This window comes from Apus apus, chromosome 4 (genome assembly GCF_020740795.1).
Source record: "Apus apus isolate bApuApu2 chromosome 4, bApuApu2.pri.cur, whole genome shotgun sequence".
Taxonomy (NCBI): domain Eukaryota; kingdom Metazoa; phylum Chordata; class Aves; order Apodiformes; family Apodidae; genus Apus; species Apus apus.
Window position 1 is genome coordinate 22,498,625 of NC_067285.1, and position 25,647 is coordinate 22,524,271.

General features: G+C 37.0%; 1 protein-coding gene across 8 annotated transcripts in view; it reads left to right on the plus strand.

Moving 5' to 3' along the window:
* KAT6B (lysine acetyltransferase 6B) overlaps nucleotides 1–25,433 on the plus strand; it is a 106,356-nt gene extending 80,923 nt beyond the window's left edge. For all 8 annotated transcript variants that reach the window (XM_051616377.1, XM_051616376.1, XM_051616378.1 and 5 more), the window contains exons 13-17: nucleotides 14,584–14,815; nucleotides 16,901–17,060; nucleotides 17,672–17,938; nucleotides 19,146–19,452; nucleotides 21,358–25,433. In XM_051616377.1, the coding sequence (XP_051472337.1) occupies nucleotides 14,584–14,815; nucleotides 16,901–17,060; nucleotides 17,672–17,938; nucleotides 19,146–19,452; nucleotides 21,358–23,843 (3,452 nt within the window). In that variant the 3' untranslated portion in view covers nucleotides 23,844–25,433. The remainder of the gene's footprint in view (nucleotides 1–14,583; nucleotides 14,816–16,900; nucleotides 17,061–17,671; nucleotides 17,939–19,145; nucleotides 19,453–21,357) is intronic.
* Nucleotides 25,434–25,647: the final 214 nt, after the last annotated feature.

Below are 25,647 nucleotides of genomic sequence, written 5' to 3' on the forward strand. Positions count from 1 at the left end.
CTGCTGGGAACCACTTCTGATACCTGCCTGCTGTTTAGAGCTAGACCCAGGCTGCAGTGGGCTGTAAGTGGTTGGATCTACTTCTTTAGTATGTGTTTATATAGAATTCATAGTCTAAAAATCCCTTAATCTGGTCATGGAAAAGAATTTATTGGCCATAAATAACATTTTGGAAAAAAACTACTTCAAGAAAATCAGACAATGTTTTTTAAAGTATAATTACTTTAATAAAATATGAAGTAGAAAATAATTTTTTTTTAAAAAAGGGTGGCTGTGGAATGAAGGACACTTTCTGTAAACACTCTTACAATGTTCTTTTCCAGAGTTTAGTCTGAAGATGTGTAATAGTACTGTAACAAATACTGAAATACAGCAGAAAGACAATCTAGGAATAAATACATTTTTTTAAAAAAAAAAAAAGCTTGTTTACACTTAGTTTGCTATGCCATGTAAACAGAATAGAGATGAGGGTGAAATAGGACCAATTTTTTTCTGATAAAATTTATTTTAATCAAGAGCATTTCAGCATTCCCTTTCTCACATTACAATCCCTGAAGGACTGTTTTGTTACTGCTGAGGGTGTGCCTAACAGTGGGGGGTGAGAATGAGAGACTGAGGGTGGAGAGGAACAGGATTTATTTTTTTAATAGGCTTTATTGGAAAAATTGGAAAAACGCTTATGAAGTCAAATGCCACAGATGTAAAGATCTGTACAGAACAGGCCTGTGGCATTTATTACCTGTGGTGGCCCATATTGAATCACTCTGAATTGTTCTTATTTGCTAGTGACTGACTTGTGTACCCCAATACAGAACACTGTATCAATCTTTGAGTCATTTTTGTTGGTGTGTTTACAGATGTATTGTGTCCAAATGAAAGATTGAATTACCTGCCTTTTTTCTTCTTTGAGGGTTGAAAGTGTCAGTCTGTGGGAGCTGTGAATTTGTGAGGGAGCTTGAATGCTGCTGCTTATTTTATGTTCTTTTCTTGATGATTGATTATGTTGCTGACCTGAAGGCATGAGTTTGGCCTCTCCTAAGTAACTAATAAGGAACATTCTGTCAAGCTGAGATTTAGATGAGGGAGGAATAAAGATGGATTTTGAATCAAGCTTTGTTGACTTAAGATTATTCCAAGAGAATCAGCCTCTTGGGATTTCTTTTGCATTGGTTTTATATAGCTTCAAGACACTGTGCATTTATCAGAACTGCAAAAGAAATCAGGCATGTCGCTTCAGATACAGAAGCTAAGGCTGTTCTAACTGAAGAGCATCTTTATTTCAGATAATACTGGAAACTGCTAAAAGTCAAGGCCAAACATGGTAAAAATGAAAACAAATGTTTGTTGGACAAAGCTGCCTTTATAGGGCATTAGTGACCAGGAGAAGCCATCTGCTGAGGACTGGTGTCTGAAAACAGATTTAATTAAGTAGTGCATCTTTAATGATCAGGAATTTCTATTTTTGACCTCGGAGTATAGTTCTGTTGCAGCAAGTCAGTGGAAAAAGTGAGTATTTTGTAGCCTGTCACCCTGTTGTTGAGGCAGTGAGACATGTCACCTCAATGAGAGAACCTTTTTTACTTTCTTAAGATGTCTTTCTTTTCCAGTATCATCACTTTTATTGGATAGTTCTGTCCTTTTGTAAATAAATATATTTTTTGCTTGTTTACTGCTGTAACAGTAGGTAGTTAGCAGATGGCCATGTCTTGGGCTTAGCTTTTTGTATTGTGTTTCAATAGATGGATTTCTGTGTTCTGTGATTGGTACATAATGTGCACTTTTTGTTTTTATCAAACAGTTTCTGTGTCTTCTGGCTACCTAGTTATGACCATGAGATTTCCTAGTAATCTCCTTCATCTGTTGGTTCTTTCTTCTAAATCTTACTTGGTTAATACCTTGTTCTACAGCATGCTTTAGTAGAGCAAACAAACAGCGATGACTTTTGGCTGCTCCTGTAAGACAAAAACACAGTTTGTCTTCTAAAGCGTCTTATGAAGTGTGCGTGTTATGACCAGTTACCTGAGCAATGATTTCCTAGATGTGTGTTTGGTCTTCTCACTTCTGACTCCCGTTTTTGCTTTTGTTCATGTTCTTTAGTACTACCAGGTTATCTTTTGCAGGTATGAATAAAAAAATGATAGGAATAGCCCTTGGGCTCTGGAACTTGGTCACCTTCTCTGAAACTGTTTAAACCATACCTGTTACAGTTTTGGTCCAGGGCATCTGTCACTCCTAAGTGTGATAACAATTTTCCTAAGCCATGAATCTGAGAGAATTATGTTAACTGCCAGGTTAACACTCTAGTTGAGTGTTGGAGATTAATGGTATGGATGCCATCTGCTTGTGCTGCTTCACCTCCATACCTTATAAAGGTTCTGGACATACTCAGTTTACTTGATATATTAAGAATAGCTGCTTAGGTCCATCTTCCTGTCTTGTTCATCAAGCCTTGTAGGAGTACGTAGACCCTTTAATAAGGCTAGCAGGTGGTGTTTCTAATGAGCATTTTTGATAGATTTTTAACAATACTATTCATGTGCTGTCAACATAAAACACCAGAAGGTAATGGCAGTTCCTAAAAGAAAATTCATTCAAGTTAGTTGTGTAAGCAAGTTACTGTTCAGTGTCTCTTACTTAATAATTTTAAAATGTAAATTTCAATTATTTTAAACATTGCTTATAAAACTGAGAACAATCTAGCCTTGATAATGATCTTCTAAACTACTTAGTCTACTGAAAAATTTATTCATCCGGTTTGTAGTCATGCCTTATGTGTATGAAAGTCTTGCTTTTTAAGAGTGTTTCAATTCCTTTTCTCGTGGTAATTCTTTCACTCCACTATGTAGTCTATTTCGTGTACGCAGGACCTCCACTCAAGGGGTTTGCTGGCAACTGGCACAGGTAAAATCAGTGTTAGCCAATTAATCCACTCAAAGCGTGCCTTTTGTTGGTCTGACTGTAATGCAGCCATCTTTACCTTTCCTTCCCTCATGAACAGCATTTGTTTAGCCTTAACCTCTTCTGTGAAGCTTTCTATAAAGGCGCTAAAGGTTTTGGGCCCTCTGTGTTGAAGTTACTTGAGGATGTAGAGAGGCATGAGAGCTGGCATTATTTCTTGCAACAACAATGAAAGAATCTTTGGCTTGCTCTGTTCATCACAAATAAAGCTTTCCTTTAACCATACAAAGAAGAAAAGAGAGTGTAGCAGGTTGTTCACTGATCTAAGCATCTCAAGCTACAGCTAGTCTTTTTTTTTTTTCCGTGTTTCTGTGGATCTTGGCATTGGGTTCCTTTGAAGCTGCCTCAAAAGTGCTTTCACAGAGGGTGCTAACACCTGTTTAAGGTCCTCTATCTTTGACCTTCCTTCTGTTGACATAGGTAAGAACAGTTCAGTGGCACACAGAATAGTTTGGAAAAAACTAAAATGAATTACAGTTATAGGAATCTTAAGTCTTAATGAGCTTACATTTTCTCCCTGTCTATTTCCGCCTTTCACTTACGGCCATACCTCAGAACTTGGAATATTTAGTTGACATAACTGCATTGAGCTCTCCTGTCTGAATACTCAGCTGTTCTGATTTTTCCAACTACCCTTTTAAACCTGTGTCTTCACAATTTGTTCATATAATTTCAAAACAAGGTATGTGATGTTTTATAAGACAAAAGGAGGTGTCTTAGGACAACCTGAAATTCTGGTTTGAGGGAAATATTCACTTTAGTTATTGATATATTATAAAAACAGTTACTAGGAGTTGCTCATGTTTGAGATGTTTGGTTTGATACAGAGCATTGCATGAGAACTTGAGTTCTTCCTTTCCATGTTAAGGGACTTATTTTTCCTTGGTTATGTTTCAAAAAAAAGTTTAGTGGAAAAGCACTTTATTCCATCTGTCTTGATGCTGGTAATTATTTTGTGAGAGCTGGCCTTCAAAGAATCTGAGAAGAACTCAGAACATGCGAGGGCAAATAGTTGACTGGTTGCTTATTTTGTTCTGGGCAGATTCTCATGAATACATTAATAAGAACATGAATATAAATAAGAGTTTAACAGTGCTGATTGCACAAGGGCAGTTGTGAGCTCAAACTATTGCCTATGACTTTGAGAAAGGCTCCATTTTATTAATAGGGGCCTCCTGAGAAGTAGATCTCAAGCTGTTTCCAACCTCTGGCAGTAGTTTGATTTTTTTGTTTCGACTCTCTTCGGGGTTTTCAGCAGTGCAGTGGCATCTTTCAAGTGGGTATCTGGGAGGCTTTCACAAGTAACTTATTTCTTCTGTATGAGAATTCCTTCAGTGGTGCTGATACTTTTGCTGTGTGTGGAAGCATATGTAAATACATGTGTGTGATTGTGATGTGCATGTATAACTATGAACCTGAAACTGATATTTGTTACATAGTGCATGAGGAAAAGCTGTTAGTCTTATAAATCAACCTGAAGTCCAGAATTCTAGCATAGCACTAATTTCTCATTTGCTGATGTAGTGTGTATGTCTCTAAATGGACTTCTGCTGTGAAGGCTACATTTACTCTAAAACTGGGGAAAGATCAGTAGACTAAAAATCTGTTCTTATGATTCAAGCAACCTGTTCCTCTTTGACTTTCCATTTTTATGACATCAGTACGCTGTTCCTATCCCTTTACTACCATCCAGCAGCTCTGGTCAATGGTGATGTTTTTGATCTTGCTTCACTGGCAGATACGTCAGATCAATGGACTTAATTGTTGACTGCTTAAGTGCATAACATAATGGGATGGATAAATTATATGGTCCAAATGCTTAATTGCATTTATTGTTGCTCGAATTTGCAATGAAGTTAATCTGTACAGCTGGAGCAGAGGTGCACTGTGCATTTGAGGTCCAAATGTTCCTGTTTATCATGTAATTGCTCCAGACTGAGCAATTAGTTGAAATGCCTGTGACTTTGTCATATGTCAGCTGTGAGGTCAGAGTGCATATTCATGCTAGATATAATACTTTCTAATAGGAAAATACTGTTTAAAATAAGCAGAAACTCATTTACAATGTTAATATTTTTTCAGTTTTTCAAAATTGTAGAAAAACAAATGCAGTGACCTTTGCTGTAAACTCAGTGCACTGTAAAATATGAGAGAATATTTGCATTACTTTCTTCTACTGAGCAATGTTCAGACTAAACTGTAGGAAATGGGACAAGATACTGCATTTTAGAGCTATGTGATACTGGTTATGGAGAAATACATCTGTGTACAACTAAGCTGGTTCCTAATTCAGCATGAGCATTTTGGAGCACAGCATAAAAGAAGGGAGCGTGTCGATGAATTCTTAGTTCAGAAGGTGATTAAAATACGTTTGGGAGCCCAAAGACAGAAGGTGAAGTTACTTGTCAAGTAGGAAGTCGCAAAGTAGACTTTTGTCCAGCTTCTTATTTAACAGACACATGGATGGCACCAATGACCTGGTGCAAGACAGAATCACAGAATTATCATGGTTGGAAAAGACCTCTAAGATCACAGAATCTAACTGTTTGCCCAGGGAAAATTACAAAAAAATAAAAGAAAAAGGAAAAAAAAAAACAACAACAAATACAATCCTCACAAAATCACAACCACACTCCACAAAACCAACACCACCACGCAACTGCAAAAAACCTACCATGCCCACTAGACCATGCCCTGAAGTGTCACATTTACATGTTTCTTGAATACTTCCAGGGATGGTGACTCTACCACCTCTCTCAGCAGCCTGTTCCAGTGCCTGCTACTCTTTTGGTAAAGAAATTCTTACTTATATCCTAGTCTAAACTTCTAGTGGCACAACTTCAAGCATAAGACGTGCAAACCTGACAGTTTAATGAAACAGCTGGCCCAGAATGGGGTCTCCTGAGAGTCCACAGAGCTGTTTGGAGTTGACATAACTAAGATGGTTATGTGTCACAGACACCAGTTGGAATTACCACACTGGCCCTCTTGAACTGTGTTTGAGATCCTATTACTCCAGTTTCTCAAGTCCTGAGGATAAAAGGAAGATTTAAAAGACTGTGCTTTGTTATAGGGCTGTTAACCTCATTGGAGTTAGAGATGCAATGGGGTAGCTCAGAAGACATGACTGCTGCAATAGATGGATAATGGTCTCTTTGGGAAGGACAGCCAGAGAAGACAAGGAGAGAAGGTTGTGTTCTACACAAGGAATGACTTGAAAGCACAGAGCTCTGCTATGGGATAGATGATAGACTTGTCAAGTCCATATGCCTCAGAGTCAGCAGATAGGGCAGCAATAATTCATACTGTGCTGGGCATTTGTTGCAGACAGCCTGATCAAAAAAGGAAGATGATAAACCTTCTAAGCAACTGGTTGACATCTGCAGGTGGAAGGCCCTTATTCTCAAGGACTATTTGAAATTCTCTGCTGGAAGGACAGCATAGGATGATACAAGCAATTCAGCAGATGTCTGCAGGATGTTTGTGACGATATTTTGACAGAGCTTTTGGAAGGACCAGCCAGGGCAAATCCTTTGCTGAATCTGCTACTTGCAAATAAAGAGGAATTGATCAGGGAAGTAATAGTCAGTGGCAGCCCAGACTATAGCGGTTCAGATCCTGAGGAAAGTGAGGAGGGCAACTAGCAGACTAAGGTCCAGGATTTTACATTGTTTAGAGAACTGGTAAGTGGTCTTCTGTAAGAGGCTACTATGAAGGAGCAAAGAAGCACAGGACACGTTGATTTCCAGAGACACTTTCCTCGAACTACAAGAATTACTCATTCTAATGTTCATGGAAACAGCAGTTGTGATGGTAAGTCTGCTAGGTTGCAAGGAAATGCTCCTGACTCGAGTGAAAAATGAAGTCTACCACAAGTACTGGTACTGCTTACATGTGCAGGAATGGAATTCAGCCAAAGCTTGGTTGGAGTTGAAACTGAGGAATGGAGAGAGCAATAGGAGAGCTCTTACAAGTATGTGGACAGCTAAAGGAAAAGTAAGCAGAACATGGCCCTGCTGCTGAATGGAGTAGGCATTGTGTGACAACAGGCGAGTGTGGTGGAGATGGTGGAAGGTATCTGAGGTAATCAGTACTTTCTTTGCTTTGGCTTTCACTCACAGGGACTGTTCTCTGTCTGGCAGAATTTAAGGGGCAGAGAGAGATACCATCCATGGTAGAGGAAGATAGAGTTACAGAGTACTAAAGTAAAATGGATATACACAGATTCATAGGGCCAGGTGACATTTACCCAAGGGAACTGACTGACATGATTGCAACATCTCTCCCTATCGTTTTTCTGAAGTCGTGGCAACTGGAGAATGAACATCCTCAGTAACTGAAAGGTGGCAAATGTTACATGCATCTTCAAAAAAGACAAAAGAGTGGACAACTACAGCAGTACGTAAAATAAATTTATTCAAATCATCATGATATTACATAGATGATAGCATTTAACTTGGCATATGTCACATAACATACTAAAGTGCTTCTTAATCTGTTTAAATACTATCTACAGGTGTTTCTACATCTGTTGTCTTCTGAAACTTCTGCTGTTAGCATTGGATTAGCTCATGGTAGGACAACTTACTTTGGAAGTAAACTAAAGGATGTCTGGAAGTAAAGTACTATCAGGAAGCTGTCATTTAAGGACTGTTGCACAAGTGTATTTTGAACTGGATTTGATCATGTGGTATTTAATGCTAGCAGTTTTTTTCAAGCCTGTTTGTAGGATCAGTGATATATTGCTATTGGTAGTATAGCTGAAAAGGTTCAAAAAGATAAAATGGAGTTTAGTTGTGCATTGGCAGCAATTTTGTGTAGCTGTTCAAATTAATTTGATTGCAGTGGTCTTAGTGCACTGCTGGAGAGCAAGCATCTCTTAGAATGGCAGCAGTGCTTCTGTCTTTGTTGTCTATCTTGTCCTTGATTCACAGGCAGTTAAGCCATTTATAACTCAAGTGCTGAAGACCAATACATACAGATGACATGTCTCATAGGCAGACTGAAGCTGGTGACAGTGTACCTTATTGTGATACGCTGTGTGCTGTAGCAGCTCAGCAGCTGTTCAATGGCTCTGTGAGAGTTGACAGCCTGACAGTTGTCCTAAGCTATGTCATTTCTGTTTATGAGTTGAAACCTGTTTTTAAAATGGGCTTTCTATGTAGTCAAGGCTTGAGCATATTTGGAGCCATTTAAGTTTGCTTTTGTGTTTTGCTGTGCATTGAATTACAGTGGCAAAAGAGACATAATTTTGGAAGCCAAGGTTAATAGAACTTTAGTTCTTCATATGGTTTATTCCACACCCTGATTTTCAGTTATTAGCTATTAAAGGAATACCATCTGACTTTCTTGGTTAAAAAAATGCTTGGAATATTATCCAGATATGATAATATAGTGTTGTCTACTTTGTGGTATTTTTAATACATAAACAATAAATTAATGTTTTTGCACTGATGCTTCTCTTAAATTTTGATCCTTTGTACTTTAAAAGGTGAAGAGTTATTCTTCCATGTCAATGTATTAACAATTCACAATAGCAATTTCCCGCTTTGAAGAAAGTTACCCTGATGATGATCAAACATTTTACTAGGAAGCATGGAAGGTGATAGCCTAAAAAGCATGAAAAGAAGCTGTTTTGATGAAAACTTACTGAAGAGAATAAAGATTTTCAAATACACTGCTATTCAAACTCGAATAGGTTATAGTGGCAGGATTACTACTGGAAGACTCCTAGGTGTTAGTCTAACCTAGGAACCTCTGCTACGTTGCATTTTTTGTACTGTTCTTGTGCTCTGTAAGAGCTGCTCCTATTCGAGAGCTTTGTGTGCTATGTTTATTAATCTGTGGATGTGGAGGTAGAAACAGGATATCAATGTTTATCTGTAATGAGTGTTTGCAGTGAAGCAAAGCTCTGTTTCTTTCCTTGCATTAAACTACCACCAGTGTGGTTCTGGTTTTGAGAGATACTGCCTGTGACTGCAGCTTTTCTGGTCAGTCTAATTCGCAGATTATTTTTAAAAAGTGAACATCTAAGTTTGAATTACAACATTTGAGTGAAGAGTTAGGTTCTCTGAAACAGCTAGGATGATCCAAGATGAAGACTCTTATTTGCCTTTCAGGCACATTGTTGCTGATTCTGTGGGTTTCTGCTGAAGATGATGCAATGCATTGCAATATGATGCAATGTGGTGCAAGATGTTTTCAGAACTATAGTCAAACATATGATATAAGGTCCTCACAAGAGTGACACACCTCTTTTTCTGACTGTTTTCAACCTGCCTACCTGTAAGCAGTGAAGTTCAGGGTGAGGGGGAATTGTGTTGTATCAGCAATGTGCATTGCATGTGGCTCAGTGTCTATTGTGAGTAGTGAGGCTGATCTGTCAGACCCTTTGTTGAGGGAGCATGTGGATAGTAGAACACAGGAATTATACTAGAGATTCAGCTGGTGGCATTTATTTTCAATAAAATATGTAAAATTGTATTGCCCACTGGAAATTGCAAGAGGTCGTGTGTTACTTTCATAAAAAGAGGACAACTATACTTACTTAACAAGTGAAATCTAGCCCTCTATTTTGCCTTCTTAGTACCACAGGTCTTTATTTTCCAAGGTGTGGATGCTAACCAACTGACTCTTGCTTACTCAAGCTAAACAAGTAATCTTTGTATTTAGAATAAAAATACAGCATTTCTAGGATTCTTCCAGGATATAAATGTTTTAATAGAAGTAAATATAATTACATCAAAAATACTTGTTCAAAACCTTCATATTAGGTAAGTTCTCTTGCTTCTCAGGTGACTAGGAAACCAGAAGTGTTCATTCCATCCTGTGCAATATGTATGCCACAGTTTAACTATTTCTGTGTGTAACTGAGTCACAGTGTAGCCATGCTCTCTTGTATATGCACAAACAAGTATAAATGTACATCCACGTCACAGATGGGCTGGAGGGAAAGGAGAACAAGACTGGGGTTTTTTGTTTTGTGTTTTTCTTACATAAAGTTAAATTTTAGCTTATTGAAAACCTAATGACTTTATTTTGATTGTGGTCAGTCCTAAACACACCCAGAGAAACAATTTTTTTAGCTAAATCTCTTTTCTTTGACTGTTTATCAGAACTTAAATGATTGTTTTCATTACTGTAGCATATAACATGTATAGAGAGCACACAGATTGTACAAGAGTCCTTAAATAATGTCTTCAAGCTTCATTTGACTTCTGTCAGTTTTTGTTTGTTCACTTGGTCTTTTCTCAGTATATCAGTTCAATTATTTATTGTCTTTGTTTGCTGCTTCTTCCTGTGCCATTGGCTTCTTAAGTAATCTGCATCTCTGTCTTACAAAATTGAGGGCTAGCCTGCCTTCATTACTGTGTAAAAGGCAAAGGGACAAGTGTGTATTTTTGTGATAAATAATAAAATTAAGTTCAGCTGTCTCAAACTAAATTACATCTGCCTTATTTAAAACTGTGGAGCGATGTCTGCTTAGAAGTAGAAAGCAAAGGTAGTGAAGCTTGGAAGTGTATGTGATGGGGAAGGAAGCATGTGTCTTGGGGATTTGGAGATAAAAGAGACTTAGTGAAGCAATTAACTGCTTATGGTAGTTGTAAATTGAAGTATGAATAAAACTGGTTTTGTGCCGTGGGACTGAAAGGGGGATGATATACCAATTTCTGAAAGATTTTCAGGAGAGAGCAAGGCAGATACAAGTCAGTTCACCTCTTACGTCAGTAGCAGGCATATTAGTGGGCATGACAAAGAATACTTACACTAACTAGTGAACACAGGTAAATGCAGTAAGTGACTTTCTGCTGCTTGCAAAAAACAGCTTTTAAATACTTTACAAACCTTGCCAAGTTCTTAGAACATGCCAAAAAGTGTGGGGATGATGCACATCTGGGCAGGTTCTGTCTGTTTTGACAGAGCCAGATTAACTCTGTTTGCATGTGAGTTTCCCAAGATGGCAGCCTGTTGTAGTCAGTCTCTTGGATTTCCTGTTGGATACTGTCAGCACAGGGTACTACCAAGCTGGATCTCTGATCTCTGATCTCATGCTGTTTAATTTGTTGTAAGAGAGAACTGAGCACAACAGAATCAGAAGATAACTTGCTGAAAGATTCTGGAGACTGAAATAGATGTATTAAAGTTACTGTTTTCATCTCAGTGGGTTGTGGACTCTGCTGTAGCTATTTCAGGAGACTTACATACTAGGAATGCTGTAGATGGCAATGACAACATACTGCTGAAGTTATTTCTTCAAATGTATGTTTTAATGCCTGCTTATCTCCTCAACTTGTGTTGAAGGCCTAAAATACATCTATCTTATACTAACTTTCCTGTTCTTACATTGAATTTCTTCTAATTGTTTTAAATTTTGAATTAGATAAAACCTTAGGGGCTCTGGGGAGATTTGCATGACAAAAATCTAAGACTGTAAATCACACGTGGCCTGTTGCTTCACTATGAGGGCTGGTGATAAGGCAAGAAATAAAAATCATTGGTGGTATTTTGGCTGTTTAATTTTGTGATGCTATCACTAGTATGCCCAGAAAATAGACAAACCTTTTTACTTCTTAGGTGTGGTTTTTGTGTAACATACAATCTGACTTGTTTACTCATGGGGGGTGGGTGGGGAGGAGATGTATTTTGTCCTCTGAATGTTGCTGCTGTTCATAGTATCGTATCAGGGGTTATAGTTAAGGAATTGCTTTCAGGTTTCTACGTTGAGGCTATCCATTATTAAGATTAGGTAGACACAATGACACTGGGGGTATCTGTTTAACAGGGGCATATTGTACTCATTTCAGATGCTTCAGGATAGATACACGAGCTACCAAGATCAGTGTTTTTTATTTACCTGCAACTTAGATCAATTATTTGGCGTCTCTTTGGTAAGTTTAATTTAATAGATGTCATTCAAATCACAGAATCTGTTAACAGAAACTTCCCATTCAGTGCTCACTACATGTAACTGAGACTGTTACCTCTGATATATATTTGATCCTATAGAATGTGAGTATGTTGGATAACGGATTATACTGTAGAGTGCGAGTAGAAGAGTACCAACAGATGTTGTTGCCATGCAGGTGAAGTTACATTGCTTTGGTGTAAAATAAAAATACATGAAAATTAAGAACTAGCTCAAAGTCCTCAGTAGCTGGAAGGATCTGATGAGCAAGGATATACTAGTAAAACTTTAAAGCTGCTCGTGGTTGTGCAACTAATGATTCCAGACTCTTGGTAGTGTTTGTTTCTTAAGCCTCATAAAATGTTTACAAACAAAGTATAGCTACAGTGCTGTTATGTATGAGTAAAATGGAAGCAGAGAATGAAAGTTCATGTCAAAATAATTTTGAGGTATAGTAAAATACAAGAAAGAAATCCAGTTCATGCAAACAGCTTACAAGCACTTTCTATTAATGTCCAAGTTTTCTTGAATGTGAAGTTGGTAAATTAAGCTGTAAAGTCACTTGAAGCAGCTGTAAATTCTCCTTGTGGACTATTAAAAAAAAAAAAATCTAGGTTATTCTCCCTGTCTTTTTCCTGTGTTGAGCCTTCTGTCACTATTTGTACTGCTGCAGTTTTGCATGTTTTTCTATATGTAATGATGTCTTAGTATGAAACTTGTCTGTATATGTTGTAAACAAGCTGATCCGAAATTCCTTCTTGGTACAAGTGAAGCTTTGTCTAAAGTTATGCAGAACAGGCTATATGTTGTAGGTCTCCTTTTGTGCAATTGGAACTAAAACAACTGTTTACCTTCAAACTATTCAGGATGCAATTTGGTTTTAAATGTGAATTTGGCTTTTCCTGTCAACAACAGTTACAGGTAGTACTTATAAAAAAACCCTAATATGCTGCAACTTCAAATGTTAAAACACCTTCTTTTTCTTCAGTTTTCAGGTAGTGTTTCTTCTGTAAAATGGTATTAATTTACTTGCTCAGTTTTCAATGGTACCATGCAGATGTAGGCAGGCTTCATGTAGATGCACCTACATATTATGTAGAAGACGGCAGATGTGGGATAGTATTTCTCTTGATGTTCTAGCATTTTATCATAAATCATGCTAATAGATATGAAGGGTACACTGCTTATTTCATTATCTGTGTTGTTATTGATCACTTGGAATGTAGTAGAATTTCTGCTTTTCTGTGTAAAGATTTTTGTGCAAACTGGAGGTTCAGCATATGATGATCAGTGCATATTTATTTTTCAAATACTGTTGTGGACCTTTTCTATTGTCCTGAAAAAAGGAAAACCTGTGTTTCAGGCCAAGTACATAAACATGTATGTATGTATGCATTTAATGGTTTTATTTGTGTGTGTGTGTATATATATAAGTATATAAAAAGAAAATACATAGTAGACCATACAGCAAAATTAAGGAAACAGCAATTGCTTCACTCAAAGCTGGATGTTAATAATGTTTTTACTTAATAACTAACTTGATGAGCTGAAACTTTGTGAGGAAGTCAGGAGGATTTGTTTAGCAAATGTGATGTGGCTGTGCTAAATACGTTTTAAAGCAATCTTTGAAAAGGAAAAGGGGGGATTCCAACTGTTTTTTTTCCCAAGTATTTAAGAACATTGGAAGGCAAAAGAATCGTATATGTTGGTGGACTCCAAATGACTTTGAGTAATGTAATTCCATAAGCATGATGTCCATGCTTATGGTGGAATAAGCATTTTGTAAGCCTGGTGTTTAAGGCCAATATTTTGGTAGTGTTTGTAAAAGCACAGTGCAGAATATGTGTCATGGAGGGATGAATTACTGTGAAAGGATGTATTTAATTGCTTATGTTGGTTCTTTCTCCTCAATTAGTTTTAACAGTGGCAGATACCAGACTACTTCTGTTACCTCCAAGCAGATGTGTTCTACTTTAAATTGCAAAAGCTTTTTAAAGCTGAAGAGAGCTAACAAGGACTCACAACATACATAGAATTAACAGGGACTCAAAACATACATAGAATATAAAATTAAGTTGGTGTGTTGTATACTAGCTGATTGGTTACTGTCTTAAAGACTAGGAACTTGGATTACATGAATGTTCTGACATGTGAATTAAGGGAGAATATTTTTAAATTATTTCTCCTAAGAAATTCTCCTAGTAATTCAACTTGTGAGTTAGATGTTGCCTCTGAAATACAACTAACTGTTTAATCAAAAACTTATGTCACTTGGAGGTTCTTGCAGGAAACTGACTTTAACTGATGCTACCCATGACACTTCCTCTTGAGATTCTTCTGAAAGTTCTTGGCTTCAGTGATGTAACTCAGGTGTAAAAGTTCCTCAAAAGAGATATTTCTAGTTCTAAATGAGGTAATGTTTCATGAGACCTTTTCTGAAATGTGTTGCCTTTTTCTTTCCTCCTTATGATTAAAAGAGAGGTGTGGTGTTTTATTCTAATAACATAAGATCTGAGTCTCTTACAAGCATTTATTCTTTTTCTGTGTTACTAAAATTATGAAAACCAATCTCTTCATTGATAGGATTGTTTTAATTGCAAGAGTTACCAATAATGTAGCCAGTTATGCTGATGTATCTGTTAATACCAGCTTTCTTAAGGGTAGTTAAAATTCTTTAGTTTTGTTATCTCATTATGGTATTCTGTTTTTTTTCCTTCTAGGCTATTTACTTTCCAGAAGAGAGGGTCAAGCAGGATCCCCTGAAAAGCCATTGTCTGATCTGGGTCGTCTCTCATACTTGGCTTACTGGAAAAGTGTCATATTAGAATATCTTGATTGCCACCATGAAAAACAAATCAGCATCAAAGGAATGAGTCGAGCTACTGGAATGTGTCCACATGATATTGCCACAACCCTGCAGCAACATAGCATGATAGATAAAAGAGAAGATAGGTCAGTAATCTTGTCAAAAGTTTAAAAAGACTGAGAATAAGCATTTACTTTCCCTGCTTACAAAATAGTTGATGTGAAAACTGTCCATGTAAAATTTTGACTTGAAAATTAATTATAACTATCTTACTGAAGAAGTCAGTACAGCTGGGTCTTGTTAAAGAGGTCTTACCTAAAGAGTTTTTCTCGCTAAACAGAGTGTTTTGTTTATATCCTCTTTCACCTTGATGATTATTGGAATTTTGTGGCCAGCTTGAAGGATTTTCTTGTTTCATTCACTGTAATCTTTTGTAAGTGCAATTCCCAACTCTTGCTTGCAAATATCTTACTTTGGATGCCAGCAAGGGGAAAAATTCAGGTTTGTGGGTGGCAGTCTCTCTCTCCATGCCTCCTTTTTCATTCATTATTACACAGTTCACACAAGCCATGGGATCAGATCAGCTCTACACTAAGTCCTTTTGTCTGAGGTACTGGGAATACAAATTACTTTTTAAAGTTTCTGTTTAATGTTACCATCAGTGTTGAAATTGCACTAGGAAGATGTGTTCCTGTGTTGTGAATATCTTCTTTCTTAATCATCTTGATTGATATTTTAGATTTTAGGTGGGTTATTTTTGAGTTTTGGCTTATTTTTTTCATAAAATGTCTTAAATTATTTTCAGTGGTATTTGTGTTTCTGAAGAGCTTCTTAATTCTTTCTGGCTATTCCAATCATAGAAACTTTATCATTAAGCAAAACTGCCTTACAAACAGTGGGTTGCCAAAAATAACATGAAGATCAGGAACAGTTTCATGTGCACCAGCACTAGTATTCAAAACTATTAAGTTTTGAACTGGTAAGAATGCTAGCCTTCAAAAGGGACATGAGCTTGCAGGATGGTGTTAGGAGAGTATTAAGTGGATTGCTGTCATTGCAACAAAACCTTAACTTTCTGGGATGCTTATTTATGGGCAACCTTATGGGACAAATGCATTTTAAGGAAGAATCAAATATATATTCATTATTTACACGCAGCTTCTGCCCTGTCAAAAGTTGTTACAGGCCCTGAATACTGATACCCAGTTAGAAAACAGTTTATTTTTCATCTATGGAATTTAAAATATTTTATTAACAAAGTCAGTCTTTTTTCAGAGGTATTAGAGATTAGGCAGGGACATAAACTGACCTGGCTAAAGGTATCCAGAAGCTCATGAGCCAGGAAAAGAAATTGCATGTTCACAGTTCCTACCAGATACATAACTTGGAAATCGGGTATGGTGGCTTATGATTTCCTACATTTTGTTTATTTTTCTTATATGTAGTGAAGTATAAATTAGTTACAATTCTGTGAAAAGGACTCACTTGGATCTCTTGCTGGTTTTTGGTGTTTTTTTTAAAGCACTGTCTCAATGAAAAGCAATATTGTCACTTAACTTACCTGATTTGTAGAGCATTTTAAATCCTTGCTGAAGAAACCACATTTTTTGTTCTTTAAAATGGTATAGTTCTTTGTAACAGGTGCTAGCATATTAGCATACTGTGCTATTATTATTATGATAGTCTTTACCTACTTTTGATATGCTACTTCATTTAATAGTAATTGTAAAGTTATTTTCTGCTGCATCAGCGTAGGATGAAGGTACATTTTTTTCCTAATGAAGCATATGTTTCTAACTTGCTTTCTGGTCCAGTTATACGCCATCTTCAGTTGTAATACTAATGACTTTATCACTCTTGGTGTTCCAGTGTTTTCTATTTATGCTTATAAGTCTTATTAAAATTGGAAATTGTTTTGACAGTGACTGAAGTGCCAACAGTAAGCCTTTTGCATGGATTCAAAGTAGTCAACTATAAAACGTTTACTTTCCTCTCTGTTACCCTAGTGATGTTTAGTATTGAGCTTTCACTTTGTAAACTGTTGTTTCCTTACTTCCTCTTAGTAAACAGTAGTGTAAATATCTGTGTACATCAGCTGATACTTGTAGTTTGTTCTATCCATTTGTTTACCCATGTATTTTCACAGATTATTGTGCAAAAGGTTTTGGACTGTAGGAAGGTTTTTTTAGGTGATCACTTCATAAAATAAATTACTGTTTATTGGCTTGTAGATTTGTAATTATAAGAAGGGAAAAACTGATTTCAAGTCATATGGAGAAACTGAAAGCAAATCCACGCATCAATGAAGTGGATCCGGAAAGCTTGAGATGGACTCCTTTGTTAGTTCCTAATGCTGCAGTTTCTGAAGAAGAGAGAGAAGCAGAAAAGGAGGTAATAACTGAAACTTCTTATTCTTAATTTCCATTCGTATGGATTTAATCACTGAATATTCAGCATTAGACTGTCTTAAATAAGAGCTGTTTTAACTTTGACCACTGCTTGATGAGAGAGTATACTGATAAAATTGTAATGCACAACTTTTGAAAGCTGTGCAGCAAGACATGGTAGCTTTGGGGGCACGAATATGAAAACTTGAATCCCTTGTCATGAAGCTGTATTTATCACTCTTGAGGTAGTCAAAGAGCATGTAATCAGATGAAATTTGGTGCAGAGCTCAGGGGCTGCGATGTCAATTGATTCTTTGTGTTATGAACTTGCTCAAAGTGATCCATGTCAGTGGGCATGTAATGTAGTGCTAAAAGACTTAAATCAATTCGCTGCATCATTAATAGTGCTAAATATCCCATGAAATGCAATCTTCTTTGGTTTGTTATCCTAACTGTTGCAAAGGAGCTACTAGATGATTCAGCTGAAATGTTGTTGTTAGTTTAGCCATCAGTGCTAATCAGGGTTGACTTGTTGTAACTCTTTGAGTGAAGGTAAAGGATATGGTTAAGTAAATGCTGTTTCAGTGACATGTTATTTTAACCTCAACCCTTCAGGCTGAGCGTCTGATGGAACAAGCTAGCTGCTGGGAAAAGGAAGAGCAAGAAATATTCTCCACAAGGACTAATAGTAGGCAATCACCTGCAAAAGTACAATCTAAAAATAAATATTTGCGGTCTCCAGAAAGTGTGGCAGTGATGGGGGAACGCGGGCAATCCACAGAACAATCAAAGGAGAGCAGTGAGGAGGATGGTGGGAATGAGAATCAGCCAAGTTCGCCTCCCCGGCTGACAAAGCCACAGTCACTGGCCATAAAAAGAAAGGTGTGTTACCTCAGTGGTTTGGTTTAAAGTAATTAATCTCTTGATTTCTATCAAATCATTATTGTTGGAATAATAATTTGGTTTGTTTTTTTTTAATTAGTATTTATTAGACTGGTTTAATCCTTTCTGTACTATTTGGGCATTAAAAAACCCCTGTCTTCTGTTTTTTCCTCTGTCCAGTTTTTTATCATTTGGATTTTTCACAGAACTGTAAAATATCAGTGACACAAAAAGTCAGAATTTCCTGTTAATTTTTAAACTAGTGATTGCCCTCTGCTGTATGGTGTTGGTATTAATTCAGTATTTTAATGGTTCATTTTTCTTTTTAAGATGGACTCCACCTTGTGAGGTTTGTCTTTTTATTGTTTTTAATATAGAAATTCCTTAAAGAGGAATACTGTTTTTCAAAAGCAAATGTTGTTAAAACTAAAGGGTTTGGGTTTTTTAACCCCTATTTTCAAGGAATTTAAATGCAATATTCTGATTACTGTAGTGTTTACGTAATTCTTATTCAAATAGTTGTTTTTTCAAAAATGGTTCAAATTTGTAACCTAAGCATTGCAAATTTTAAAGCGCTCAGCATATGTACTTAGGTGTCACTGGTGAGAGAGAATTGGAGTGTCCCTTTGTTTATATTTGAGCAAACATAAAAGTAACTATAAATCTGTGAGAATGCAGAATAATAAACTTTTGAACAGTTTTTATAGCAGCCAACTGTAGGATTTTTTGAGTGTATTGTTGAGATCCGTGTGAAGCTTGAGGCACACTTACTTTGCTTTTGCCTATTTTTCTATATACATACCTATTTCTACAATAGCAGAAATGAGAAATGTTGAAGAGTAGACTTTGATACTTGTGAAGGTTATTGGGGAATTATAAATCAACAGAGGAAAAAAGTGTAAGTATAATTTATGTAATGTTGTTATGGATGTTACTTGATAGAAAAAGGTAAAAAGTCACTACAATATGAAGAAAATCCTACTTTTAACTGTCACTAACAGAAAGTTTGTGTGGATGTACAGATAGGAATCTCTTTTAACTGCTTAGACATTTTACTTTTAGATTCTGAGTAAATTGAAATGTAAGGATTTTTTAAAATGAACAGAGCTTGTTGTAAACTCAGTTTACAAGAATTAATTTATTTCTGTCCAGAGGCAGCTAATAAATGCAATGCAGGAACAGTTACATTTCTGAAATTATTTTTCAGAGACCTTTCATACTGAAAAAGAAAAGGGGCCGTAAACGCAGAAGGATTAATAGCAGTGTTACAACAGAGACAATTTCAGAAACAACAGAGGTGTTGAATGAGCCATTTGATAACTCAGATGAAGAGCGCCCCATGCCACAGCTGGAACCTACCTCTGAGATGGATGGGGAAGATGATGACTTGAAGCCTATGATTAGAAAAGCTTTTGAGTATCAGCCTGGGCAGCAGAAACAGGAGAAGGAGGAGGAAGAGCAGAACAAGGAGGAGAAAGATACTTGTTGTTACAGGAGTGATGACAATTGTACAAGTAAGTTAAAAATGTTGTTATATCTTCACAGATTTGTTAGGTGGCCTTCAAATAAAGTGTTTCTTTTTGTCATAAAACTGAAAATATTAAATTTGGATATATTTAGACTTTTTGGTCTTAAAATCTTATGATCTTAATAATGCTTTCTGCTTTGAAGTGCTATTGGAACCATTAATCTCACATAGTTTATTAGAATTCAGTGGTGGCTTTAGATTTTTTTAGCTTTATTCCTATTGTGTTTACTTTTTCCCCTGTGCTGCTGCTATTATTATTATTATCATCATCATCATCTGTTTTTTGTGTTCGGAAAATAAATGTTTTCCAGTCTGAAGCACTGCAGTACTTGTCAAGTTGCCAAAAACAACTTTTATGTCACTGTGACAGGGCATGTCATAATCAACAGAGCCTAGGTATCACTGGAACACTAATATTGGGTTTTGTATTCTTGGTAAAGGATACAAGTAAAAAGTAATATTTGATTTACACATATATCTTTCTATTCAGCATTTTTGGTAGCACAATTAAATGTTTGTTGTTTCTGGGGCACAATATGTCCCCAGGACTGTGGTGCCTATTTTTTTTTCCCCACAAAAGAGGAGTAGTTTTAACTGTGTTCTTTCAAACCTGCTAATCTAGTTTGTTTTGGTTTTTTTTACTAATAAGCTATTTTTAATGTATACTCATCCCCTGACATCCTGGCTGCCAAATTAGGTTTATAAATTTTAATTCCAGAACGAATGACCAGATTCTCAGGACTACATATTTTCTATATGAAGCCAGTGGGTGCTATTTTAGTGTGTTCAATCATTATGATCCTCAGTTGAGGGATCATGCACTGATTTCTGTTGTAAACAGCTTTTGTGTGACTAGAGCAACCATGCATAGGAATATTGGTGCTGTTACAAACCAGGTACCTTAGAATATTTGAACTTTTTCCTTCTTCTCAACAGAAATTAATTAAACTAATAGTAGCAAATTGAGAGTGTTCCAGCCATGTCTCAGTGGTCAGGTTTGCATGGCTTTAACTAGACTGATAACTTTGTATTTGTCCATGGACCATGTCATCACGTTAATTGACTGTAAGAGTGGTGTAGCACCACAGTAAGAGAAAGATTTTGGTCAAGGAGTATCACGGAACCTATTAACACTCCCAAGTGCAGCATGGTATATTCTGAGAATTCTCCCTTTTTCTTGTGTATATGTTAGTGATATCTGGGGAGAGAGGAGTAAATGTATTTCTGTAGCTTTTGATAGTCAATGCATTAATTTTGTGTTCTGACACACTCTGAGTTTAACTTCAATTGTATTTTGGCTTTTGTCATGTATTGTGAGCCGTGTCATGATACACGGCTCCTGAGAAGATTCTAGAATGAACCAAACTTTTTTTTTTTTTCAGTGTTGGTACTAGTGTGTTATTATATGCTTACTGTGACTTGTCCTCCATAGTGGTCAAACAGGAAACTTAGTTTCCCCTTTTATTATTGTTATCAGGTCTATATATTCATGTATGTGTATTCTATATATCTACAAGAGGTCAATGTCTGTGTAAAATTATGGCATACTTCTATTCTAAAAACACAGGTTAATAATCAAATACTTGGACAATATTTTTGCTTTAGTCTGTATGTCCTGTGATTTAAATCTCTGGGACACTTCTAGTATTTAAATGGTGTTTCTGATGGTCACTATTGAAAGACCACCAAACAAAAAGTAAATATCTGTTTAAGTGTGTTGGAGCTGTACATAGGTCATTCAGTTGTGGTTTGAGATCTGTTTATTACTCTTGTTTCAGAGCTCCTTAATACATTTTGAATTTATAAATTACTTTGGGGTTTGTATTTGAAAATATTGCTTAGTTTGTTCAAGCTAAGACTTTTTCTTGTCTCTATTTATTGCTTCCCAAAGATAATGCAGAGGATGTAGCTGTATTGGAAGGAAGCACTAAAGACAATCTTGAACCTTTAAAGAGTAAGCAGGGTTGGCCCAAAGGAGTTAAGCGTGGTCCGTCTAAATGGAGGCAAAGCAAAGAAAGAAAACCTGGCTTTAAGCTTAATTTGTACACACCACCTGAGACTCCTATGGAGCCTGACTACCAGGTGCTGGTGGAGGAACAAAAGGAAGTACTTGAAGACAAGCCCTGCTCAGTTCCTGCTCTAACAGAGGAAGCAATTAAAGAGCCTGTTGAAGTATTACCACCACCAGATGATGAGGTAAAAGGGGTAGAACCTGAACCTCTGCATCCACCCAGTGAACCTTTTGAAAAACAAGAAAATGATAAGATGAAAGCTGGGGAAGAGGAAAGGAATGTGGAAGAAGGTGGAACCAATATAGAAGATCAAGAAAAAGACAAAGCACAAGCGGTGTTTCTGCAAAAAGAGGAGTCTGTGCATTTGGATGATCAGGAGGAGGAGGAGGAGGAGGATGAAGAACCTTCTCACAATGAGGATCATGATGCAGATGATGAAGATGATAGTCACATGGGTTCCACAGAAGTGGAGAAAGAGGAATTGCCTGGTGAAGCTTTCAAAGAAATGCTGGAAACACAGCAATCTTTTTTAGGAGTAAATGTTCAAAATGGTAATTCAAATCAAGAGGACTCAATGGATTATGGTGTTAACCTTGCAGCTGATGAGTGTGGAAGTGACCAGAAGGGCCTTGCTACAGATTCAGACCCAGTGCCTGAATCTGATGATGATCATACAGATAACAACCAGGACCAAAAAGCTGGTGAAGAATTACATTCCGATTTCAAGGGAGAGAGTACTGAGACCATGGAGATTGATTCAGAGACAGTTCAAGCAGTACAGTCTCTAACCCAAGAAGCAAGTGAGCATGAAGATACGTTTCAGGACTGTGCAGAGACTCAAGAGGCCTGTAGAAGTTTGCAAAACTATTCCCGTAATGACCAAAGTCCCCAAATAACCACACTGGATGATTGCCAGCAGTCTGACCACAGTAGCCCTGTTTCATCTGTGCCCTCTCATCCCAGCCAGTCAGTTCGTTCTGTTAGTAGTCCAAATGTTGCTCCTTTAGACAACAGCTATGCTCAGATCAGCCCGGATCAAAGTACCATTTCTGTGCCGTCTCTACAGAATATGGAGACCAGCCCAATGATGGATGTTCCCTCAGTCTCTGATCATTCACAACAAGTTGTGGATAGTGGGTTTAGTGACTTAGGAAGCATTGAGAGCACAACAGAAAACTATGAAAACCCAAGCAGTTACGATTCTACAATGGGTAGTAGTATTTGTGGAAACAATTCTTCACAAAACAGTTGCTCGTACAGTAGCCTTACATCTAGTAACCTAACACAGAGTAGTTGTGCAGTGACACAACAAATGTCTAATATCAATGGAAGCTGCAGTATGATGCAACAAACAAACATCAATTCTCCTCCCACTTGTAATGTAAAATCTCCCCAAGCTTGTGTTGTTGAAAGGCCTCCAAGCAGCAACCAACAGTTATCCCAGTGCAGCATGACCACTAATTTTACACCACCTATGCAGTTAACAGAAATCCCTGAGGCTGGCAATGCCAACATTGGATTATATGAAAGAATGGGACAGAGTGAATTTGGAACAGGGCATTACTCACAGCCATCTGCCACTTTCAGCCTTGCCAAACTGCAACAGTTAACTAACACGCTTATGGATCATTCTTTGCCTTACAGCCATTCAGCTGCTGTAACCTCCTATGCAAACAGTGCCTCTTTGTCCACCCCTTTAAGTAATACAGGCCTTGTTCAGCTTTCTCAGTCTCCACATGCTGTTCCTGGAGGACCCCAAGCACAGGCTACCATGACCCCTCCCCCTAACCTTACTCCTCCTCCCATGAATTTGCCACCTCCCCTTTTGCAGCGTAATATGACTTCATCAAATATTGGAATATCTCACACCCAGAGACTGCAGACTCAGATGACCAGCAAAAGTCATGTCTCTGTAAGAACCAAATCCACTCCTCTGCCACCTGCTGCTGCAGCCCATCAGCCACAAATATACGGGCGTGCTTCACAGACTGTGGCCATGCAAGGGCCTGCGCGGACCTTAACAATGCAGCGTGGTATGAACATGAGTGTAAATTTGATGCCAGCCCCAGCTTATAATGTCAATTCAGTGAACATGAATATGAATACCCTTAATGCTATGAATGGTTATAGTATGTCCCAGCCGATGATGAATAGTGGATATCACAGTAATCATGGGTATATGAATCAAACACCCCAGTACCCTATGCAGATGCAGATGGGGATGATGGGAACTCAGCCATATGCACAGCAGCCAATGCAGACAGCACCCCATAGTAACATGATGTACACTCCTCCAGGGCATCATGGCTACATGAATACTGGCATGTCTAAACAGTCTCTTAATGGATCCTACATGAGAAGGTAGGCCCTTTGGAGTGACAGACTTCCAAACTGGCATATTGGATTGATCTGCACAAATATCTTTTGGAGAGTGCGATTTCAAAACCAGCAATTGGTGTGAATGCAAAAACATTTGTTGGCACCATTTAAAAGCTGTATGCAGCAGAAAGCCTTATACAAGTTTTCCTTTTTTCTTTGTTTCTTTATTTCTTGTTTTGTTTTTTTGTTTTGGTTTGGGTGTTTTTCCTTGGTGGGATTTAACTTTTCTTTGGGGGAAATTAGGTGGTTTTCCATTTGTTTTGTTTGTCATTGAGCTTGAAGTTCTCTGGAAAGGAAGAACTCTTTCTATGAACTGCAATTACACAGCAGCTGATGGTTCAGAGCCGTTTCATGTGCCTGCTCCCATTAAAAATGTGGATAAATAGACTCCAAAACTCTCAAGACAGTACTGGATCGTGAGCTTTTTCTCTCTCCTTTCCCCACATGTAAATGCCTTTTAGCAGTTCTTTTGTTGTATTATTTTGTTTCTGAAGTGACACTTCCGCATGCCGCTAATGTCTTTGTTAGTGACAGTGCATTTTGTAGTACTGTACAAGTGTTGTGCTTAACAGTAAGCCATTTCTTAATTTTTTTGCCTTGATTAGGTTACCCTAGTTTGAGGGGTAAAAAAACCAGAACTATATTTTTGTTAATTATGAAACTTGTAAAAAATAAAAAAAAAGCTGCAAAAGCAATTCACGTTTTGGTTAGTTCAGAGGGTTTTATTGCTGTATGTTTAGTGTAAAGTTGAGACTCTTCCATTTTTGTGACCAGTTTCTTTGGGGCTGGGGTAGGAATAAAGGCAGCTTTCTGTTTTATAAATACTGTTATGTTTTGGGTTTTTTTGTTGATTGAATCATTTCAGTGTTTATTTGTCAAGTTTTGAAACATTTTCATATATGTCCAAATACTTGGCAGGATTAAAAAAAAAAAAAAGTAGTGAATTTGGTGTAAAGTTGCTATTTTATGGAAATGCCTCTAACTTTACATTTTCATTCCATCTGTAGATTTTTCTATCTTTATAAAATATTGGAGTTATTTTTTAAGGGAAAAAATAGAGCGGTAGTGTGTGAATAGTTCAAACTAAGCTTACAGATCGCATGTAAAAAGGCAAAAGTTATTTGTGTCTGTTTATATTGCTTCCTTTTTTTGTAGCCTTTGTACCTGTACAGAGTGACTGTAAGGGCCGAACAGAAGAGGCTTGATACATGTAAAAATAGGACCCAGTGACACTCTTGTATTTATCTGTTATCTTTTTAGTCAGTCACTTAAAAAAAAAAAAACAAACACAAAAAACACACCTAAGAAACAAAAAACTGCAAAAAACCAACTCCCCCCCCAAGCTGTACATTTTAACATAAAATAAATTATGATGAGCCATTTTTAGCCTCTTGTGTCTTGTCATAGTTTGATGTTGCATGGGAATTACTTCCTGAAACAGTGTTTGTTACAGTGCTCTCACATGCTTGATCTAAAACCCATTAATGTTGATGGGCTTTGGATTAGGCTATTAAAACCTAAGTGTAGGTTACTCGGCATAATTACACCTTGTGAAAATAAAGAGTATCTAAGATTATTTTTTTTAATAGTCTTAATAAAATATTGAATAAATATGTATTTAATACATTACAAAGTTGTCAATATTTAATGGATGAAATGTCTTTCCTATAAAGTGTTAATGTATATATCAGAGGGTATATGATAGTAACAGACATGATGCTTGGGCTGTATCTTAGTGATAGAAATATAATCTCTGTTACTGTTGCTGGGTTACAAGATGGTGCAAATCT